The sequence below is a fragment of the Engystomops pustulosus genome, chromosome 2 (assembly GCF_040894005.1).
Source record: "Engystomops pustulosus chromosome 2, aEngPut4.maternal, whole genome shotgun sequence".
Lineage (NCBI taxonomy): Eukaryota > Metazoa > Chordata > Amphibia > Anura > Leptodactylidae > Engystomops > Engystomops pustulosus.
The window spans coordinates 130,883,513-130,904,756 of NC_092412.1; the positions used below are offsets into that span (position 1 = coordinate 130,883,513).

The 21,244-nt window shown below is 37.8% G+C and overlaps 1 protein-coding gene and 1 long non-coding RNA gene across 4 annotated transcripts in view; one reads left to right on the plus strand and one right to left on the minus strand.

Annotated features, from left to right (window-relative positions):
• The window catches only part of LOC140118472 (uncharacterized), a 13,421-nt gene extending 10,268 nt beyond the window's left edge, over positions 1-3,153 (minus strand). The window contains exon 1 of the long non-coding RNA XR_011853201.1: positions 2,645-3,153. This is a non-coding gene — a long non-coding RNA (uncharacterized lncRNA). The remainder of the gene's footprint in view (positions 1-2,644) is intronic.
• On the plus strand, positions 1,879-13,519 carry TBX2 (T-box transcription factor 2). Of its 3 annotated transcripts, XM_072136432.1 has the most exons (9): positions 1,879-2,001; positions 3,361-4,128; positions 4,759-5,026; positions 5,677-5,733; positions 7,472-7,618; positions 9,261-9,337; positions 9,558-9,727; positions 10,664-11,268; positions 12,008-13,519. In XM_072136432.1, the coding sequence occupies exons 2-9, from the start codon at positions 3,764-3,766 to the stop codon at positions 12,443-12,445; spliced, it is 2,127 nt and encodes a 708-aa protein (XP_071992533.1). In that variant the 5' UTR covers positions 1,879-2,001; positions 3,361-3,763; the 3' UTR covers positions 12,446-13,519. The 3 variants fall into 3 exon arrangements, with proteins under 3 accessions (XP_071992533.1, XP_071992532.1, XP_071992534.1); XM_072136431.1 differs by lacking the exon at positions 1,879-2,001 and having other exon boundaries at positions 3,207-4,128; XM_072136433.1 differs by lacking the exons at positions 1,879-2,001; positions 5,677-5,733 and having other exon boundaries at positions 3,207-4,128.
• Positions 13,520-21,244: the final 7,725 nt, after the last annotated feature.

Consider the following 21,244-nt stretch of genomic DNA (forward strand, 5'->3'; position numbering starts at 1 on the left):
GATGCAATCTGATGAAATCCAGCCTGGTCCTGTAGTCTTTACCTAATTTATCCAGATCTTACATTATTAATATGCCAATAAGGATTGAGTCATTTAAAATCCAGAATTACAAGTCCAAACCAAGATTTTGGAATAGCAACATGATACTCAGCAGCAGAATTCATGCAAAGACTTGACCCTAACCTGTTTATCTTTCTTTACGTGTTTTTATTTGCTAATGGGGACTTTATTGGGACGTTTGATACGAGGGGATTATGTAAATAGAGGTGGTATTTGTGCCAGTGAGAAATTAGAGGGTATTTTGTGAGGTTTCCATTCATTTCCTATATAGTTTATAGAGCCAGGTCCCAAGCCTGGAAAAAGGGAGGAGAGTGCAAGGGAGGCTTGCTTGGCTGCTTGTGAGAATTGTTATTTTTCATCAATCACTTGCAATTTGTCTAAGTGGACAGGACAGGACACCAGCAGCCCTGCTGACTGAGGTCACGGTGACAACACAGCAATGGAGAAGAGCAAATTGCGTTTGCTCACAAACTCACAGATCCAAATGACTGGCTGTACAGGAAAGGCTCCATGTGACATGGGGGGATATGAGGGACTCTGACAGCTCTTAAACGGCCTGGCGCCAAGGTCTAAGTCTACAAGCTAAAAATAGTGCACGAAGGATGAGGGGAGATGGACCAAGATGAAAGCATGTGGGGGGAAAGAATATCGGATGGACAATTCCTTGAAATCGCGCTTTTAACGTTATTCGTCGCGAGATGGTAACGTTTACACACTAATGCAGTCAGGATACAGTTAAAATATGATAGGGTATATAAATCAAATGAACAACCCTGAATAAACTCTGGAACTAGGGTTCCTGGTTATAATTGAAATATTAAAAAGTAAAGGTGCCTATAATTTTCCCTACCGCTATAAAGTCTGTGTGTAAAAGGTACCACAAACTACAATGCCACAGTTTACTAGATGACAATTGGCTAGCGCATCCTCAAAGACTGCCTGTGTTGGTGATACTGGAGCAGACATCACAAAGTGGTGTATCCATACATATATGGCCTGTGTTTATTAGTTTATCTTTATCTATGTTTACCATTCAGTAACTACTTTTTTTGCATGATAGTATATATAAAGTTAAAATACAGTTAGAACATTATATGAAAATACTAGCTAAACGTGAAGATATATTATTATGTATTATTATATTTATAGCTGATACGAATTTACATGTCGTAAGAGTTATATATATTAATATAATATATTATGTGAGTTACTCTGCATGGTGCTACAAAATGTGTTGATTGTTGCAAAATTGTATGATTTAATGTGCTGAATCTTAACAGTATATAATGTGTGCGTGTAATGAGTTCCAGGAAATTAGAGGGTGGTAACTGTGACCCTTTTTTAGTTTGATTCTCCAGACTACTGATAAGAGGAGCAGCAGACAGACAATACCATGTTGTAAAGGGGCCCTGATGACACTTGTATAGGTTTGGTGGTGGCGCCACAGTCCCTAAGCAGTAGAGAGGAGCAGGGCCAGACCCAGGGAGAGACTTGGGATGACACCTTGTCTAGCGCTCAGAGCTGATGCCTATCTCTCCAGTGACACTCTCCCCATATGCTCCCTTATCTCTAGTATACGTGACAGCAGGGACACATTTACATGATGAAATCATTCATTTACAGGAGAAGATGACAACATATTAAGTAGTGCTCAATCAGGACAAATCCTATGTTGTCATGTAACTAGATTAACCCATCCCTGCTCGCAGAGTGGACAGATGGGCGCTAGCACCCGGACCCTGAGCATACACTCATCATCACATGCTCCCCTGAGATTAGTCCTCTCCTAACATAAATGCCCATTTCTCAATACTGATGCCCTGTATTGTGGATACCGTGCTTGCAGCACATCACACAGGACAGAGCTGGGAAGCAGTCTTCCACCTCTGATCAAGCGCAGGGAGTACAGCGTTTGGAGGGCGCTGTTTGAAGATTTTTTGGGTAAATATGAAGTGACAAGAGACGGTTCTTATTGTAAGACGTCAGCAGACTGGCGCCAAGCTGCTCTTTAACAAACTGAGCCCCAGTTAATCAGAACAGATCTAGAAATGGACATTTTAAAGAGACACATCAACATTGCATATTAGGCAGGATGACTTTCTGGATTAAGAACAAATTACAAATAGAAGGCTGACATAAAAAAGGGCAACATATTAGAAAACGAATGTAACTTTGTGAATATATATATATGTGTGTGTGTGTAGGTATTTGTAGTAAGGTGCTATATATGTAACGTATACAATGCCTTCAGTGTTAAATAGGAAATTGAAATGATTTCCTCACAACTGTCACTGCCTTTTCTACAACAGTTTTGTGCTGTGAACTTGTACCAAACGCTTCCCAGGATTTGGGGAAGGAACAGCTCACACAGGGCAGTTGTTTGTTGTGTCCTTTTCACCCTCATCTGGAGCATAGAGGCTGAGACACTCTCCAGACATGTGAGTGCCAAATCTGGAGACTCTAATAATAATAGAATATTTACATATAAATATATATAGCGGTATATATATATATATATATATATATATATATTTGTGAGTGTGTGTGTGTATATATGTGGGTGTGTATCAGAGGCATCACTCACCTAAGTTTTTCTTATTATTCCCGAAATCCATTACTAGAGGCTGCTTCCCATGTGGAGAAAGCTTCTTTCCTTTTTGAATTGTGCAAATGACCTTGGGGCTTGTGTTTAAAGCGGCGATGCCCTAGAGCGTACACACAGCCCCCTTGTAGTCAGTCAGACCCCCCTGTAGACCATGCACAATGATAGTACCAGCCAGTCCCTCCACTATGTGCCAGTCAGTGGACTTCTCATACAACAAGCCTTGTACTTAGTGATGAGTGGGCCCCACCTCTAGCCAGGCTCTGTGCATTCTGCTCCTACAGTATAGTCCTGCTGCTTCATTCCAGAACTCTGCTGCCTGGATGTGGGGAGACTTCTACCACTGCTTGTGTGTCCACCCGGCTAACTTTCTTTCTTCCATTATTTCATTATTTATTGTATGTAAATGAATGCGATATGATTATCTGCACAATATACACTGTAATGTTCTAGATGTGTAAAGCACAGTACAATAATTCTGCGGTTTCCACCTGGGTCTTGCTAGGGGCATTCTGCAGCTATGACCCTACCGGCAGGGACCATGTCTGAGGCCGGTTCTGAGGGCAGGCAGGGGGTGGGAATCTCTGGTTCTTTTCCTGCTGTCATTGGTTAATATTTTATCCTGTTGACATGTTTTCTTACTGCTGATGCTTCCGACACCTTCCTCTTTAGTGTCCCCCCCCCCCTCTCTCCTCCAGATTTTGTCCTGAGCTGTGAAAACCCCGCCTATGGAGATCGACAATTGGTGGAGAAAGCGTAAAATCAGCAATCAAGGGGGCTTGGCTCATTAGTGAGGGGATCAGAGCAGGAAGGACATGTGAGATAGTCACAGTTTTCCCCAGATCAGGACAAGATCTCACAGGATCGTGCTGCACTATGACTGGCCCCCGTCACACTTCTAGCCCACAACTTTCCTACACATCCCACTAATACAGACTCCATAGAGAGAAGGGGAGAGAGGACATCACTAGTTCTACAGCACTGCTCCTATTTCCAAGTGCTGGGAGTGACTACTCCACTGTACTGAGTGCCGGCTGCTGGAAGCCTAGCCGCCCTCCTGACTGAAGCTCCTTGTTCCCTCCTGGATACTTGAATGCACCGATGAGAGATCCAGCCTTCCCGGGGACTGCCATGGCTTACCACCCTTTCCACGCTCCTAGACCAGCCGATTTCCCCATGTCAGCTTTCCTTGCGGCCACACAGCCTTCCTTCTTCCCGGCTCTGGCTCTGCCTCCGGCAACACTGGGCAAGCCCCTGACTGACCCCAGCCTGGCTGGAGCCGCTGAAGCTGGCCTGCATGTCTCGGCTCTGGGACACCACCACCAAGCGGCTCATCTGCGCTCACTTAAGAGCCTGGAGCCAGAGGAGGAGGTGGAAGACGACCCCAAAGTCACCCTAGAAGCCAAGGAGCTGTGGGACCAGTTCCATAAACTGGGCACTGAGATGGTCATCACCAAGTCTGGAAGGTCAGATAAACATTTCTCGTCATCATTTTATTCCTGTAATGTACAGTAGAATTGAAATTATACATGTGTGATATTTATCATATTTTGTTTAGTATTCAGGGCTGTATTCAAGATGTAATATAGTAGTTTCTGGCTTCACAAACTTTCCTCTACTATAATTGTTAGTGAACCTTGAAGAAATGCCAAGACATACAAGCTAATATTCATACAATAATAAACTGCTCAGCAAATGTATGGATAAAATATCGCTCTTCTATAAAAATTTAAAAAGTGACATATACATATACCCTTTGTTTACATTGGTGACACTGATGATCATGGGAATTGACCCGATCGTGCCGTTGATTGTATGTTTTTTATTAAGTATTGCAAAACTATTACATTGATGTTTAGGTTTGGAACATACATCATGTAAGCAATGACTATATATTTATCGAATTCATTTTTAAGGCCTGTAATAAAGATTAGTATCTGCTGAGTACTGTAGGTTTCAGGCCTAAGATTTGGATTAATATAGTAAATAAGCCTAGATCTACATGTATTCCTATGATCCAGAAGTTGTATGTGTGTACTATATTTGTAATTTGAGTGGATGGGACTAAATATGTATACTTGTATTGCCTGTTTCAGGAGGATGTTCCCCCCTTTTAAAGTGCGGGTCAGTGGTCTTGACAAGAAGGCCAAGTACATCCTACTAATGGATATAGTGGCTGCCGATGACTGTCGCTATAAGTTCCATAACTCTCGCTGGATGGTGGCAGGAAAGGCTGATCCAGAGATGCCCAAGCGCATGTACATCCACCCTGACAGCCCTGCCACCGGGGAGCAATGGATGGCCAAACCTGTTGCTTTTCACAAGCTCAAGCTCACCAATAACATCTCGGACAAGCATGGCTTTGTGAGTACATCCAGACTTATCTACTGAATGTAAAAAGTATCGTCGATGTTTTAGAGGGTCAGCTCTGCCAAACAAATAAACATACAGTAGAGCTGAGCAATGGGAATGTACAGGCTATAAAGAGCTTCATACACCTACGGTATGAAGGTTTACAATCTGTTATATATTTTAGTTAGTTATTTTTATTTACATGAATATAGGAAGTTTGTCATTTTCCTCATTCACGCATTAAATATAATGGTTGGTAACAATAATGCTTAATTTCAGAACACATAGAAAATGTGTCAGAGCAAAGCATTGCTCTGTATATGTAGCAAACATTGTATATATGAAGGGGACACACATTAATGTCAGTGTAATAAATTGTCCTTGCCCATACAGGTATTGAGATGCCTCATAAAAGATTAATAATGTTGTCACCAGGAGAATATGAACAATTTTAATAGTACAAATGGAAAATTCATGACTGTTTTACAATGATTACTCTCGCTGCAGTATATTTTTTTACTTTCTCATTTTTTTAAATAAACATTTATTTGTTATGGCAACTTAATATTAGAAGAAGTAAATTGATTTTCAAATATTATTTTTTTCTTGTATTGTTGTTTCAATTGTTTATGGTTGCTATTTTATTGTTATTGTTATTTCAGTGTGGCTATTATAATAAACCCCCATCGTTTATATGTGATGAAATGAAAGTCTCCCAGGTAATTTCCCTAGGAAGACAATTCACCAGATAGATTGCATTTAAATCTGTAAAATGTGTAGGATTAGATAAAGCTGCAGAAATGAGGTCAGATAGACAAAGATCTGTGAATGGGGTGCAGCACAATGGGTGAACACAGTTCAGTACTGGATGGCAGGAGCTGATATACCAGTCTGGCATTTCAGGCCTTTAGAGCACGAGTCAATATTTTATAGTGCTAATGTAGAGAGGAGTCTTGGTACAGGTGCACATATATAGTACATAAAGCTTCCAGAGTCTGCAAAGTGCTATAAAATATACTCTATAAAACCTTACAATATGGGAACTACATTTACCTTATGATATGAATATGAAAAGCTTTTTTGACTGACAGTAGGGCTATTTTGACCTCCCCCACAGAGACCAGGCATCACAATACAGAGATAATACCTAATTTCCTTTGACAAACATTTAGGAGATAAAAAAGAAACTAATTTGACCACGTTGTGATGGGATTTGGTAATTTACCAGCATTCCCTGTTTTTTATGTGATGGAAAAATAACACCACATTAAAGACCATACTTACGGTATTTATTATCCAGAATGTGTCGCCTAAAAGCTGTTATAAGGAGGTCACAAAATTGTACATAATGTGAAGGATACGTCCGTTCATAATGATAACCGCACCAAAGTCATATCTCTTGCTCCCTTGTTACAGCCTAATGTGTGACCTCTGATGCCACAATCACTTTGTGCCCCATCTTAGTTTATCAGAGGTGAGAATCGCAGCTCCATTGCCATTTGTGTACAAAAAAACCCCACATTATTTTCTCTTTACATTACATTGGCTATTCTTTAATTATTATAGGGTTGCAGAATTAAATAAAAAAATACCACCATGCTAATATTTTCCCAAAGTAAAGTCAAGAATATTATTTTGCTCTGAGCTGATCCCTTTTAAACATTTGCAGGCTATCAGTTTCAGCCACATCCATCACATGTAAAGTCCTGTATACATTTCCCTAATGACTCTGTTACTAGATTTTGCCTGAAATCCAAGCATCAGTGAATGGCATCAGTGTGGATTAGTAAACTAAAAACCCTTCCCAAACTGGTCGTGCTTCAAGGTGAATAGATTCTAATTCCAAACATGTCATAACTGCTGCCGCTACCCCAGGTATATGGTGTGTGCAAACACAAAGTCACTATAGACATTACTTAACCCGTTGTAACCCAAGGAACCCCCCTCTTGCTAGGATTTCAATTTCTTTTATGGGTCGCACAATTTCAGTATATTTAACTGGACATAATCAATGCCCATCTGTGGCCTGAGTGTGCCAGCCAACAGCCTGGATTTCTGCACTGGAGATTTGAGCGCCTGGATAGGAAGTGTCTGTAATACGTTTTTTCCTCTACATTACAGTTGATAGAATATTAATCAGATCGATTCGTTTTATGACACTTTAAACATATTTATCCACCTAGTCATTTTAATCTTCAGTAGAACTGGGGGAAATAAAGATGCTGTTAATATTATTTATGGATTATAATAGTAATAATACACAGTTCTCAAATGAAAGTAGAATAGGAATATTTGTTTATGCATTTATATCCTTCATGTTAGGCATTCTTGCACAGTGAATACTGTTAATTTTAGAATTTTATTTGTATTAGGTTAAAATATATAGCAAAACAAGCGTGTATATATTTAATATGCTGTAACATTCTTATAGTAAAGTATGTTTTCACTTATTTTCAGACTATACTGAACTCTATGCATAAATATCAACCCAGGTTTCATATCGTGAGAGCCAATGACATTTTGAAGCTGCCCTATAGCACTTTCAGGACTTATGTATTCCCAGAGACAGACTTTATAGCAGTAACCGCTTATCAAAACGATAAGGTAAGAAAATATATTATTTATTATTACTACTACTGTTGATATTATTTGCCCACCTCTCAGATCTGCATTAAACCTCTGGATAACTCTAGCTGTGCTGTATGAAGTTCTGCTTTTTATGTGCAGTGATACCATGTACATAATTTTGGAGTGGGTGGTATTTGGCTAGCATGAGTTTATGAATTGTGAATTCATTGAGTCCATATTATTTTATGGTATGTTGTGAGAGGATTATGGACTTAATGAATAGGTTGTGGTTGTGTTTTATGTGGCTTTCACGCTTTGTGTGTTGCTTTGCTGTAATTTCAGGCCTCTTAATCCATGTCCTCTTTTGGGTTGTAGCAAGTGTATGTGTAATTAGCTTTACTTGTTTAGTTTGGCTCTAGTTTTTATTCATATGGATAATATGTGATCAGTACATACATATCCATGCTCTGTGTCCACAGCCCAGGACACAGCTAAGCCCCTTGCTACTGATGTTAATTGACAGATCTGTTAGAGGGTCCTGGTGGGCTTGTTCCTATCGTAAACTTTATGGCACAGAGTCACGATCGATTAAAGAACACTTAGGCTGCAGCCCAGCCACAAGCTGGCCAAAGCTGATAGGCAGTAAGCATCTTGGAGTAGACTGGGCTTCTTATAAAAAAAAAGCTAATGCTGGCTTGGGCTCTTTAACCCCATATCGCTAGAAGCAAGAGAGATGCTCTCCTTTACACACACACATGTATATATATATATATATATATATGTATATATATATATATATATATATATATATATATACATACACTGTGTTGTTGCAATTCATTCATATCGATGTTAGCAATTAATAATATGCTGCTATCACTGTGTATATAGCTATTAACGAAAACATGATGTCTAGGTAGGTGGAAGCAATAGCTATCAAATCGATTTAATCTGGATTATTTTGCTTACGTGAGGCCTACACAATGTTAGTAGAAAAGCTTAAGAATCAACAAAAAGAAAATCAATTTGTTGGAGCAAATATACAATAAAGGAGATCAGCCATGCATTTTTAAAGATGGCATCTGAGGGGGCATATTTCAAAAGCCTGAATTATTTATCGCTCTAATGTCGCCTGCACCATAAGTCAGACTTATGTGGGAGATAAGAATAGCTTTTAAACAGCGCTGCAATGTTTAGTCGCCATCTTTCCTCCAGGGGGCTCTGAAAAATAACTTGCTATCATTAAAACTCTATTAATAATTCAAGGCAAACCTCAGCATCATTTTTAATAAAGCCTGCGGTGTGTTAAACCAGGATGGCTGTGTGTAAAGGAACCTGCTGAAATGTAGGTAGGGCAAGACACTAGAGGGGAATACAAGATGCAAAACTTTTATCTACCTTCACATTTTGGAAAGGGCCATTTAGATGAACTGTCCCTGCCTCACAGCCAATGTAACATCTATCCATCCATTCATCCATCCATCCCTCAAGTAAATATATATATATATATATATATATATATATATATATATATATATATATATATATATATATATATATAGTATAGACTAATCATCCGCAAAAAATAATTGTATATATTCAATTTTTGATAAAATTAGGTGTGTATGAGTATAATATAGCAATTATTATAGCTAACAACGTCTGTTTTATTCCACAGATAACACAACTTAAAATTGACAACAATCCATTTGCTAAAGGATTTCGAGATACGGGTAATGGAAGGCGAGAGAAAAGGTAATACATGTAATAGTACTCATATCACCATATGTGCCAATAAGACCAATGTGGTTGTTTAATGCCATAGGGAAGTGCTGAACATAGCCTTGGTATAAGGGGCTGGGGCAGTGTAGGAGTGATAGTGGTGGAGGTAACGATGGTTGTAACTGTACGGAGGGGCTAATTGTTGTTTTTCTTTTTTTTCATCTATTTCTTTATGCTTGGTCGTACTAATAAGAAAACAGCTGACATTGCCCTCCCTGCGGATGTATGAGGAGCAGTGCAAGGCAGACAGGGATGGGGCAGATTCTGACGCTTCCTCTTGTGATCCTGCCCCCGAAAGGGGTAGCATGCACTCTCCTCTGGGTACAGAGCCCAGTCCACTGAGACTCAGCCGCAGTAATAGAGGTAAATATGAAAGGACCTGTTTTTGAAATAACTAACTATATAGTAGCAGTAATGTGCAATGCCAGCCTGGCCTTTATAGAAATTGCCACGTATACACTAGCCTATAAGTACCTGATGCCAACCAGTCAATGTATTTGCTGCAGCTATTTCGTCTGCTTTCCTTGTTTCTTACCTGTGTATGTACCATATGAATTGATTTGAATGGAGTTCTGCTTTTTACATAGCAGCTACTATGATAAGAATTATAGATTATGGAAACCTGGAGTATCCTGGGGACAATAGAAATATATTTTCATTGAATCTTTATTCATTTCTTTTCTCTTTTCCTTCAATGTATTTGTTTAATAATGTCTATAAATACCGCATTCATTGAACATCTGCATAAATTGCAAATAAAAAAAAGGGTTAAATCTTCTTTTAATTAAATGTTTACACTTAGTAAAAAAATGGAAATGACCTCTGTCCCAATTGTTTATAATTCTGTCTATAAGAACAAATCACTTCTGTATTTTAGGAGCATGTGCTGTGGCTGTAAAATGATTAAATATGATCTGTTATGTTCTGTTGTATCTAATGACATTATTATATTTATATCTTAGTATATGTTGCTATACATTGTTGGTTAATATTATAGCAACGTTTTTAATTGTTTTGTTTTTCTAAACTCGCATAGTCGGTAATGGATATATGTTTAGGTAACAACTGTTAGATTCCCCTGGTATTATACTATATAATACAACAAATTAATTGTTCGTGTTTTGCTAAGGCAATATATTCCGTAGAAATGTTGTAATATCTGAATTTGTAAATAAATAAATGTTTAGTTTTTTTTTTTTAAGTTTTATTCCTTTTCTTCCTTTCCTATCCTTTTGATGAGTGGCTTTATCACGTTATAATCAGAGATCTGTCCTAAGCCATATGTCCTTTGCATTATAGATGAGAAGTATGGAGCAGACAGCGATCAGGAGATGGAGAGGCGAGAAGTACGGATCGCCAGGGGTCACAGCAGCCCCGGGGGAACCCCATCTACTCCCAGTAGCCCCAGGTTAGAAGAGAGGGGTAGGGAGAAGGCCACTCCAGAAAAGAAGACAGAGTCCCCTGAAAGCCGAAAGGACAATGAAAGTAGCATCTTCAGTGTTAGGAATTTAGAGAAGGACAAACTGGAGAGCAGGAGGAAAGAAGACTCAAAAACTGTGGAAGCAGAATGCGGAGGCTTGACTAAAGAGACCTTTGCCCCACTCATGGTACAGACTGACAGCCCTCCACAACTCAGTGCTAGTCACCTGCAGAGCCTGGCTCTTTCTGGCCTCCATGGTCAGCAGTTCTTTAACCCCTTGAATGCTGGACAACCCTTGTTCATACACCCAGGACAGTTTGCTATGGCCCCTGGAGCTTTCTCTGCCATGGGCATGGGACATTTATTAGCCTCTATGACTGGTGCTAGTGGTCTGGAGAATGGAGGGCTATCTTCAGTGCAGGGGGCTGCTGGCGCAGCTACTCCCTTCCCTTTCCACCTCTCTCAGCACATGCTGGCATCTCAGGTGAGCCTTCACTCTTATTTTCTCATGCATATAAGCTTATCCATATTGCTAAAGTAATAGAACTGATGTGACCTATGTGTGACATCCTCCTCAATTTGCTACAGAATAAGGTTCAGGCCTTGATAAATAATATTTTTTTAACCTTTTGATTTCCTCCTGATAGTACCTGATCCCATTTTTCAAGTGTGGCTTGACATATTCTTGCTGGACCCAGTGTTTCCATTCTTATTAGTTTCAGTTTCAAGTAAACTACTATGCAGGCCTCCCGACCACAGCCAGACAAATCTCCGACACCCGAGCCATAATCGATATTATCGCTGGCTTTTATTGACACAAATCTCTTGCTCACATAAGCTGCTTCATTGTAAATAATCTGCTGAAGTTGATGCATCTGTTGCTTTATACCAGAAAATCTTTGATGAATTTGATACTAATTATTTTTCTAGAGACAATATTGTCATAGTATTATTACCTGACAATATTAATTCTGACAATAATAATAGGTTACTCTATAGGTATGATGAATGATAATAAAAGGACGCAACAAGAAAAAAGTAGTTTTATAGTAAAATAAGTAGCCTAAAGATTTCATACTCACTCACTCCCTCAGACATCTATCTATCCATCTAGTTTCTGTAGGACATGGTAGTTTTATATATATATATATATATATAAATGTAACATTCAAATGATTAAATAATTCAATATATTAAGTGCTGTTTGTTATCTTGTTTTACAGGGAATTCCAATGCCCACCTTTGGAGGGCTCTTCCCGTACCCTTACACCTACATGGCAGCTGCTGCTGCCGCTGCCTCTGCAATGCCAGCCACAAGTGCTGCCACCACCATGCCAAGGAACCCTTTTCTTAGTAGTACCCGCCCTCGCCTACGTTTTAGCCCTTACCAAATCCCGGTGGGCATTCCTCCCAGCACAAACCTGCTGACCACTGGATTGCCAGCAAGTCTCAACCCGGGATCAGAGAGCTCCAAACCAGGCAGCAGTCGGGAATCTAGCCCCATTCCAGACACTCCTGTTCACAAGAGAAGCCACTCTAGCTCTTTGTCCCCAAAGAGCTCCATGAAGGATTCCATAAACGAGTTACAGAACATTCAGAGACTGGTCAGCGGTCTGGAGAGTCAGAGAGAGGTCTCCCCAGGCAGAGAGACCCCCAAGTGATCGGCCAGTTGTGTCAATCACATGAAAAGCACTGGGATTTTGTACAGCACATTATAAATATTTATTTAAAAGGGTCAGCGATCAAAAGAGGAGAACTTGACACACTGAATCCCCACCACAAATGATGAAGCTTTGAGAAGAATTCATCCACTTGTATAAATATATAGATATATTCATGCAATAGGAGAAGACAAAAGTACACCTATGGGGACTTCAAGGACTCGCATAAGAATAGTCCTTCTGTGGTAAAGAAGCCCCCATTACAATACTGGGTATGGCCCAAGAATTCAGAGACTCAACTGATGATGGACAAGGGGGAGCAAGAAATTCCTTGCATTTCTTCCTGATTGGGGGAGGGGGGTAGGAGGTATTTCTTTATATGACTGTCTGAGACACTAGAAATCAGATATGAAGGTTTTCTACTTTGATTGTGAGGACAGAAAGTCCGTTATCACATAGACAACAGATATCTATGAAGATGCCACCTGCAGATAGGTAGACTGCGGCCTTTACCAAATCACCAGTCTGGTACATTGCTGGCTGCATACCTACCTGTGTGCCAGAGATATTTATAAAATGTAAATAAGCTAGGCAAATCCCAAATATGCAAATTGGTATTAATTTATTCAGAGTTGTACATGGTGTGTACATAATATTTAGAGAATAATTCATTGCATTCATTTTTTTTCCAATTTACATTATATATATTGTAAATGAAACTTATCTAGCTCTTTGTGATTGAAGGAGGTGTAATATTTTTTTTATCTGTGTTTTATTATTTCTTCCTGCCTGCTGGTGTTCGACAATCATGTGCCATTCATCAGAAATCATTCACAGAAATATTACTAATACCAATAACCAATAATACTGTACAGAGCGGGCATAAAATGCAGGAATAAACCTCAGGTTTTCTTTCTTTTCACTCCAGTTCAATAAAAGTTAATGATCACTGACTGCGTTATGGATTTATGTCATAATTTACAAACGTGCTGGTTACTCGGGGATCTTTCTGTTCAGATTCTTATTTTTTTTTTTTTTAAACCATCACGTCTTTCAATAAAAAACCTAAAATAATTCGTATGGGTTTCAGTCTTTATTTCCTATGAATGGATGGATGGGTTCTGCTGGAAAGGGAAAAACCAAGTGTTCAAAGTGCTTGTAGGGGCAAAATATATTGGCTGCATCCTCTCTAAATACAAAAAACAAACGGTGGATAATACATTTTATATTTTAATATAGTTACTTTAATATATATATATATATATATATATATATATATATATATATATATATATACATATACATATATATATATATATATATATATATATATATATATATATATTTTAATGTAGCTTCTAAAATATACAGTTAACTGTATAGAAGGCACTGAAGAGGTCGGTAACATTGTATGTATATATTTCTGCGTGATATTGCAGCATGATAGCTTTTCTTCTAGTATTTCACTTGTAATGAATCTGAATTTTGTGTATATTCCCCTTATCAGTATAGTCCTTTTACCATTCAAAATTTTTAAGCTATTCTTATATGATAAAATCGAATACTTCTCAATCTTCAATTTGTACTAGTAAACTATTTAGCCCTCCATAATCATCTTTCTATAGCTATTCTATTTAGTTTGGATCTCTATCATATCTATCATCTATCTATTTACTCTTTCTTCCTAATATCTATCTGTAATTCATTATCTATGTTTATCTCATATCTGTCTCTATTTACCCTACCTATGTCTGTCTATCTATTTATTCATAAGGAATCTAGGTAGTTATGTATCGATCGAGTATTTGATCAAACTCTACCGTTATAGATTTTTCTTTATTTGTAAGGTAATGTGCATTTTATCATCCATCTTCTGTATGACTAAATTTTTGTATTAACTATTTTGGATGTTTATATTTATGTAGTTTACCCCAGCATCTCCATTTGCCTATCTATCTATCTATCTATCTATCTATCTATCTATCTATCTATCTATCTATCTATCTATCTATCGGCTGGGTAGTTAGTTATTTATTAGGGAAGATGTGGAGCCTCTGTCTGTACATCATTTGGATCTGCAGAAATGAAACTTCCCTGAACATTCACACTAGTTTAAGATTATGGCCATGTCCCTCAATTACACTTTATAGATAGAGATTTCCCACTCCTAATTTATTTCCAGTCACTTCCTCCTCCAGTGTCTATAGAGACCAGACAGGTTGCCTCTGATAAAACTAAAAAGAAATGTCGTCTATGGAGATGTGGCGCTCTATTGAGAATACATGCAGTTGCTGGTATTATACAATTAAAAATGATAATATAAAACATTAAACCTGAAAATACACGATAAATTATATGAATACGCAGGCATCATGGCAATAATTTATTATAATTAATAGAATATAACATAAAGAAGCATGTGACAATGGGTATGTCAGAATTTTACTTAAAAGGAAAATGTACAGAAGTTTTGCCTCACGATTTCCCACTCATTACAGCCAATAACATCAGGTCTTTCATTTCCGAGTTTCTTGTGAAGCGTTGCTAGCTGCACTTTGATTGGCTCTTGGTGCCTCCTACTAGATACATATGCCACCCGTTTCGTATGGCGCTGTAGTCTATTCATAGTACACATCACACTGGGGCAGTAGTGTACTGTACGTGTGACTACATGCATACAGTGTATATATCTGATTACACGCCACACTCGGGTTACTCAGCAGAGTCGTCGCATTACAGTGTGAGAGGATCTAGCCTCTTATTCACGCTATCTCTCAGGAGAATGGACGGGAGGTGCACGCTTCCCTGTTCCAAGCACAACTTCACGGCTTTATGGTAAAGCAATAAATGATGGAATAAACAAGTCCTTTCCTCACCAATTACTTCTCTCTCATTCTTAGGGAGATTTATTAGCTCAAGTGAAAATACAACATAGGACGTCACTGACTGCACACAGGCTGCAGGGGCCAACAAGTGAGGTGCGGGCGCCCCCTGCTGGCACAACCCGCACAGTGCATGAGTAGTGCTCATCCCCATAGAGATCTCATGCAGAGGTGTATCTATACAATCCAAGATACAGAACATATCAAAGATTATTTATAATAGCTCATACCTGTCTGTCTTTCCTTTACTTATCTATAAATACATCACAATCTCACATATCTATCTATACACATCTCAACCCATCTATCTACACATCAATATGTTATGTACAGGCCATATGATTCTGACCAAATTCTTCCCAAAATATATTTGTCCATCCATTTATGCTAATTTTGCATAAATAAAGTTATGAAAATATAAACGTTCTATTTCATTTAGTACAATGCATAATAATCATAAAGTATCAACATTTAAGGAATGTGAGGACACCACAAAGGGACACACAATTCATCACGGGGACATGGATGCTTCCACTTAAGAAAGTAAAAATGGAAATGGAATGGATCCGTTATAAATCCTGTTGAAATCAATGCGATTTTCAATGTCAACTGTCAGACATTCATATGTTATTCTTCCATTTTTTTGGATGCTAAAAAAATGATTAATAACAAATGACATTAATTTATTTTTACATTGAAGTCAATGGGGATGATACTAAGTGTCAGTTTTTACATTTTTAATTGAATAAATAGACAGATATAGATAGACAGGAATAGTTAATATATAGATAGATTATAGATAAATGTGAGGTAGAGAGAAAGATAGATAGGCAAATAGAAATGAGAGATCGATCGATAGGTAGGTTGATAGACAGACAGACAAATAGACAGATTAAAAAGCTAGATCAATAGGTAGGTAAACATAAGACATCTATAGACAACTTTTATGAGGGATAGATAGATGATAGATAGATTGATTAGAGGGATGGATAGATAGACAGATGTGGAAGCTATTGGGGCAGATTTATCAACTTTTTTGCGCCTTTTTTTTGCAATTTTTTAGGCTCAAGTAGGTGTTTGTGTCATTTTTGCAACTTTTTTTGAGACATTTTTGAGACTTTTCAAAAGTAAGAGGCCCATGAATGTTAGCCTTTCATTTAACTTAGGAATTCAGATGTTTTTCCTTATTTATGATATGCGATTTTTTTTTAAAGTGGTTTAAAAAAAGTCTAAAAAAAGCTCCTTTTTAGAGCAGATTTGCATAACAATCGAAAACAACGAGACATGTGATAAATTAACTTTTTTTTTTTTTAAATACAGGTACACGTTGTGGATTGTCATGCGCAAAATCTGCATCCAATATGTGCAGTTTTTATGTCCAATTTGCATGCAGATTTTCATGCACTTTTTTGCTCAGTTTTTTTTCCATCCCTTTTGGCTGAGCAAATTCTGCATGAAAATGGCACATTGATGCAGATTTGAGGCAGATTTTCAGTTTCCTATAAACTTCAATGTAAAAAAATCCATGCAAAAATAACATGATCATTATTTTATTTTCGCACTGAACAACAATTTCCCCCAAAGAAAAAAACATGTCTTCTACAAGACTTTTTCCAAATCACATTCACTTTAAAGCTACTGTTTTACGAGGTGGATCTGCATGTAAAATCCACATGGAGTCCGCAAGGGGTGCAGATAGTCTTATAGATTTCTGATGAATTGATTAAAATCTCAAAAACCTTTGTTTAGAAATAAAAAAAAGGTTTAATTTTGTGTTGTTTTTTGTTTGTGTTTCATGTTTATTTTTCATGTAAACATTTTGTCAAAAGCATACAGCTGTTCTTTATGTTTTTTTAATAATTCTTTTGTTTTAAAATTGATGCTTTTAAACAGAAAATAATTATGATAGCTTTACAATATGAAGTAGCATAATATGGGGTTGTTCTCATTAACCCCCTCCCGCCTGAACACATATGTCACTCAGCAGGAGTGAGGTCCCCAGTGATTTCAGTCTCCATACAAGGGCACTGACCTCACTAGGAAACCACCAAATTCATTGGCAACAGCCAATCACTAACTTCTGCTGAGGTTGACTCCTCCCCCTGCATTCAGGGGAGGTGGTATCAGGCAGTGTATAGTCCTTTATAAGCAGCAAGTGATACGTGAGTGACATACATTATAAGGACATGTTGCTGAGCCATACAAGTTCTCCTTATAATGTATATGATAAAAGAGAGGTGACTGCAGCCGCACTATGTACAGGACACATAGTGATAGGACATTTCTATATACATAAATATTATTATTACAATTTCAACATAAAATTCTATCCAACTTTTGGTTCTATATTTAAAAAAAATCCCCTCCCCCCAAAAATACTACTAGTCTGAAGAATGTTCGTAATTGTTAAATGATTGTAGAATGTTGTCAGATGAATCTGATTTATAGGATTTTTTTCTCATTGAGACTTGTTACAAAAAGTCTCAAAAGCAAACACAGAGAATGATCACATCTTTCTCAGCAAATGATGGCATTAGAAAAGTATGGTGCAAAATAGAGACATTTAAGGCTAAGTTCACACTGCCGGTAGCACAAAATTTTGGATGGCTCACTACCCAGTGGTGCCCAGGCAGTCGGCACAAGAGGAAAAATTCCACATAAGAAAGTAAATCCCGGCACACAAAGTTATGTCAGCTTGCTTTATTCTTCAATTTAATGGCACAGCAACAATGATATAGCGGGACGCGTTTCAGCTCGTCTTAAAGACTTTGTTCACTGCTGAATGATGTATTAAAGGGGTATTCCCACAAAGACAAGTTTCTTAAATATATGCAGGATAACAAAATAACACATTATCTAATTCACTGTTATCAACATAAATACAGCATTTTACACATTTAACTGTGTGTATTATTGGTGAGATAGCATAGCTGGAGTGTGTCATTGTGTCTTATATCCATCTCATGACTCTGATCTCTCTTTTTCTATGTGTCAGATACTAGTAGAATGTTAAGAAAGTGTAGATAAACTCTGTACCCTGATAATCTAAGCACATTGACAGCACACAGCATCTCATAGCACAGTGGGATCATGAACTGTCTTGTTAGAGAGTCCCTGTCCATACTCTGGAATTTTACACTGACCACCACTGAGCTATAGGAGCTAAAGAGAGCAATAAAACTGAGTAAAAGAAAGGGGGTTAAAAATGATCTTTATTGTGTAAACATCACTAGGGGATAAAAATTTGAGAACCCGTTTAACTTATTTGTCGCCCCCGGTTGCTCTGGGGTTAAAATATTTCATCTGCTCTGGGGGACTTTCACCCTCCAAAGAATTGGAGTGCCATTGTATAATGTGACTGGAATCATGCTGCTATGTTGAAGCCCCCTCAGTTGCAGTAGTGTAAACTCAGTTGCCAAAGATCTGGCAGCTACTGTGACTGAGGGGGCTGGATGTCTATGAATTAACCAAACGGTAACTTTTGACAATTTACAGTTGAAGCAAAACAGAAGTGAGTTTTATTACTGTGGATTTGGCTGAAGATTTCAGCCTCTAAGATCTCCATGTGGTACTATGTTAGAACAGGGTAAATAGTAAATGTTGCTACGTTTTATGTTTAAATTAATCATTATATAAAAAATAATCATCAATAGGGCTTTTCCCATGAACATCATCCATTAATAGTAAAAATAAAAATATCCAATAGGATACCGAAAAGGACATAAGGTACTTGTTGGCGAATTCCTCCACAGATATTAGTATTTGTATACAGTGTATGGAGCCCAGTTATAGATTAATCTATTGTTTTATTATATACCAATTGAGTAGGGAGGCACATTTTAACCAGCCGCACCAAAGGGAATATATAGGGACGGTCATAGTCAGTAATTAGATATGTAGTACTATAATTAATATTTAAACTTACATTTTGGACAGCTGTAGTTCTTTGCTGTGGCCTGCAGAGGGCCCAGCATGGCAAGAAATCATTTCTATCTACACGTGTAAATACTTTGTACATTGTGTTTAGGTGTTTCTAATACTTCAAATAATCTTCCGTTCACTGTCTTTATTTATTCTGTATCACAAATTTGTACAGCAAGATTAATACTATTAGCATTTTCATGGTTCACATAGCACATGTTCATCAAAGGACATTTTCCATCTTTGTAACATATTCATAGGATACATCATCCAGTGTTTTTCACTCACTATTTTGTAACCAATGGCAAGAATGAAGGCTTCTTGGAATAGGCCATCTCTATTAAACCCTGTATTAAACCCCCAAAATAAAACCATATAGGATAAAATGAATTTGTTAATTAAATAATTTTTGGTGCTTTTTAGTTGGCACTTACTAAGATCCCTGATTTATTTTTCTTTTCTAACACAGTGGGGCTTATTTACCAAGGGTCTAATTCCGTACATTTCCTATGATCAGATTTTCTCTTATTCTTGGTACTCTGCAATAGCACAATTGGGGGAGATTTAATAAAGTGTCACTGAGAAGACCAGTAAGTAGTCAGACTTTACAGTCATAGTCTTACAGTCTGCACCAGATAAATCATGCTGGGTGGAGTCATACAAGACCAGCTGAAAAACTGCCTAAAAATGGTCTATAATCCTTGATAAATGTTGTTTAACGATTTATACATCTCCCCCACTGACTCTGCCCCAGATTATTCATTGCATCTGATGCTGGATGATTAAATAATCTGGTGCCGTATATGGCTGGTGAGTACTTTGCACCTTCTGTTAGTTGGTCTAGTTTTCTGCGTTACAATATTGAGTTTTCTGGTGCATGGGCTATGCCCCTATTTAATACGGCTACGCTTTTTTGGACAAGGCTTTTTTGGACGATACAAGACCTGCCTAAAAATGGACTAAAATTCTCTATAAATGTGGCACACAGAATTTCAGGTGTAAATTACCATAGTATTTCAGCATAGAATAATTTATGCATTTCCTCTATTAATAGGGGGATTATGAACAACTGAAGTTCTTCACTATATGACTAACTTTATAAAGATCACCTGGATGCCTCAAGACCACTTTAACTGGTCTCAGGCTAAAGGTCTGTGATCTCTGCTGTCTATAGAAGGTGGGATCACAAGTGCTCCAGATCACCCAAGAGTATTAAGTCTATAGGGACGGTCCACAAATGATTGTAATTATACATTTTGGGGTAACTTTTTTTTAAAACTCGTTTATTGATAAAATAAATTGGCTTGTACAAGTTACAAAATTGACTATAAAGGAAGGGGTTTAACACAAAAGAGAGTCAGATTCAGAGCCTTATTTGCAATGTACACAATACAAAAATAAGATAAACATAGCAGAACATAGTACAATGCTTTGCATGGGAAACTATTCTATATAAATAAAAATTACAGAGAATTAAATAACCACAATCATCGATCCTGTCTAGTAGAAATATATTTTTAGGAAAAACTGCCAAGCAAGGTGGATTATACTGAGGTTGAATAGAAAGTAAAAGGGAGTCACATCAACTATCCCAAATTTTATAAAATTTCTCTGGGTGGTGCCTATGAGTGCCATTTTCTCTAAAGGGACAAAGGCAGTGACTATTTTTTTTTTCATTGAGAGCACTTAGGTGGCCGAGAATCCATCCACCTAATAGCGACCACTTTAGGTGTGAGCAAGAGCATCTCTCGTGAAAAAATTCTGGTGTAGTGAGGTCACAGTTCATATCTCTAGAATGACTGCAGGTAAGAACACTCCAATATCATATGCCAGAGCAAGGCGGAGAGGATCTGCAACAATGGCAACTAAGACACATATTATGGAGTCTAATCAGTGTTTAGGAAAGGAATCAAGAGGCAGGGGGACACCTCAGTGGAGGTGTCTGCATCGCCAGCCGACACCCCTCTGATGACATCACAGGACCAATCTGGTTGAT

Bases quoted from the DNA above. Each gene is read 5' to 3' on its own strand.
- TBX2 (XM_072136432.1), top strand. From the start codon at position 3,764: ATGAGAGATCCAGCCTTCCCGGGGACTGCCATGGCTTACCACCCTTTC. The intron at 5,027-5,676 runs GTGAGTACATCC...TTGTTATTTCAG, and splicing joins TCTCGGACAAGCATGGCTTT to TGTGGCTATTATAATAAACC. The intron at 7,619-9,260 runs GTAAGAAAATAT...TTTATTCCACAG, and splicing joins CCGCTTATCAAAACGATAAG to ATAACACAACTTAAAATTGA.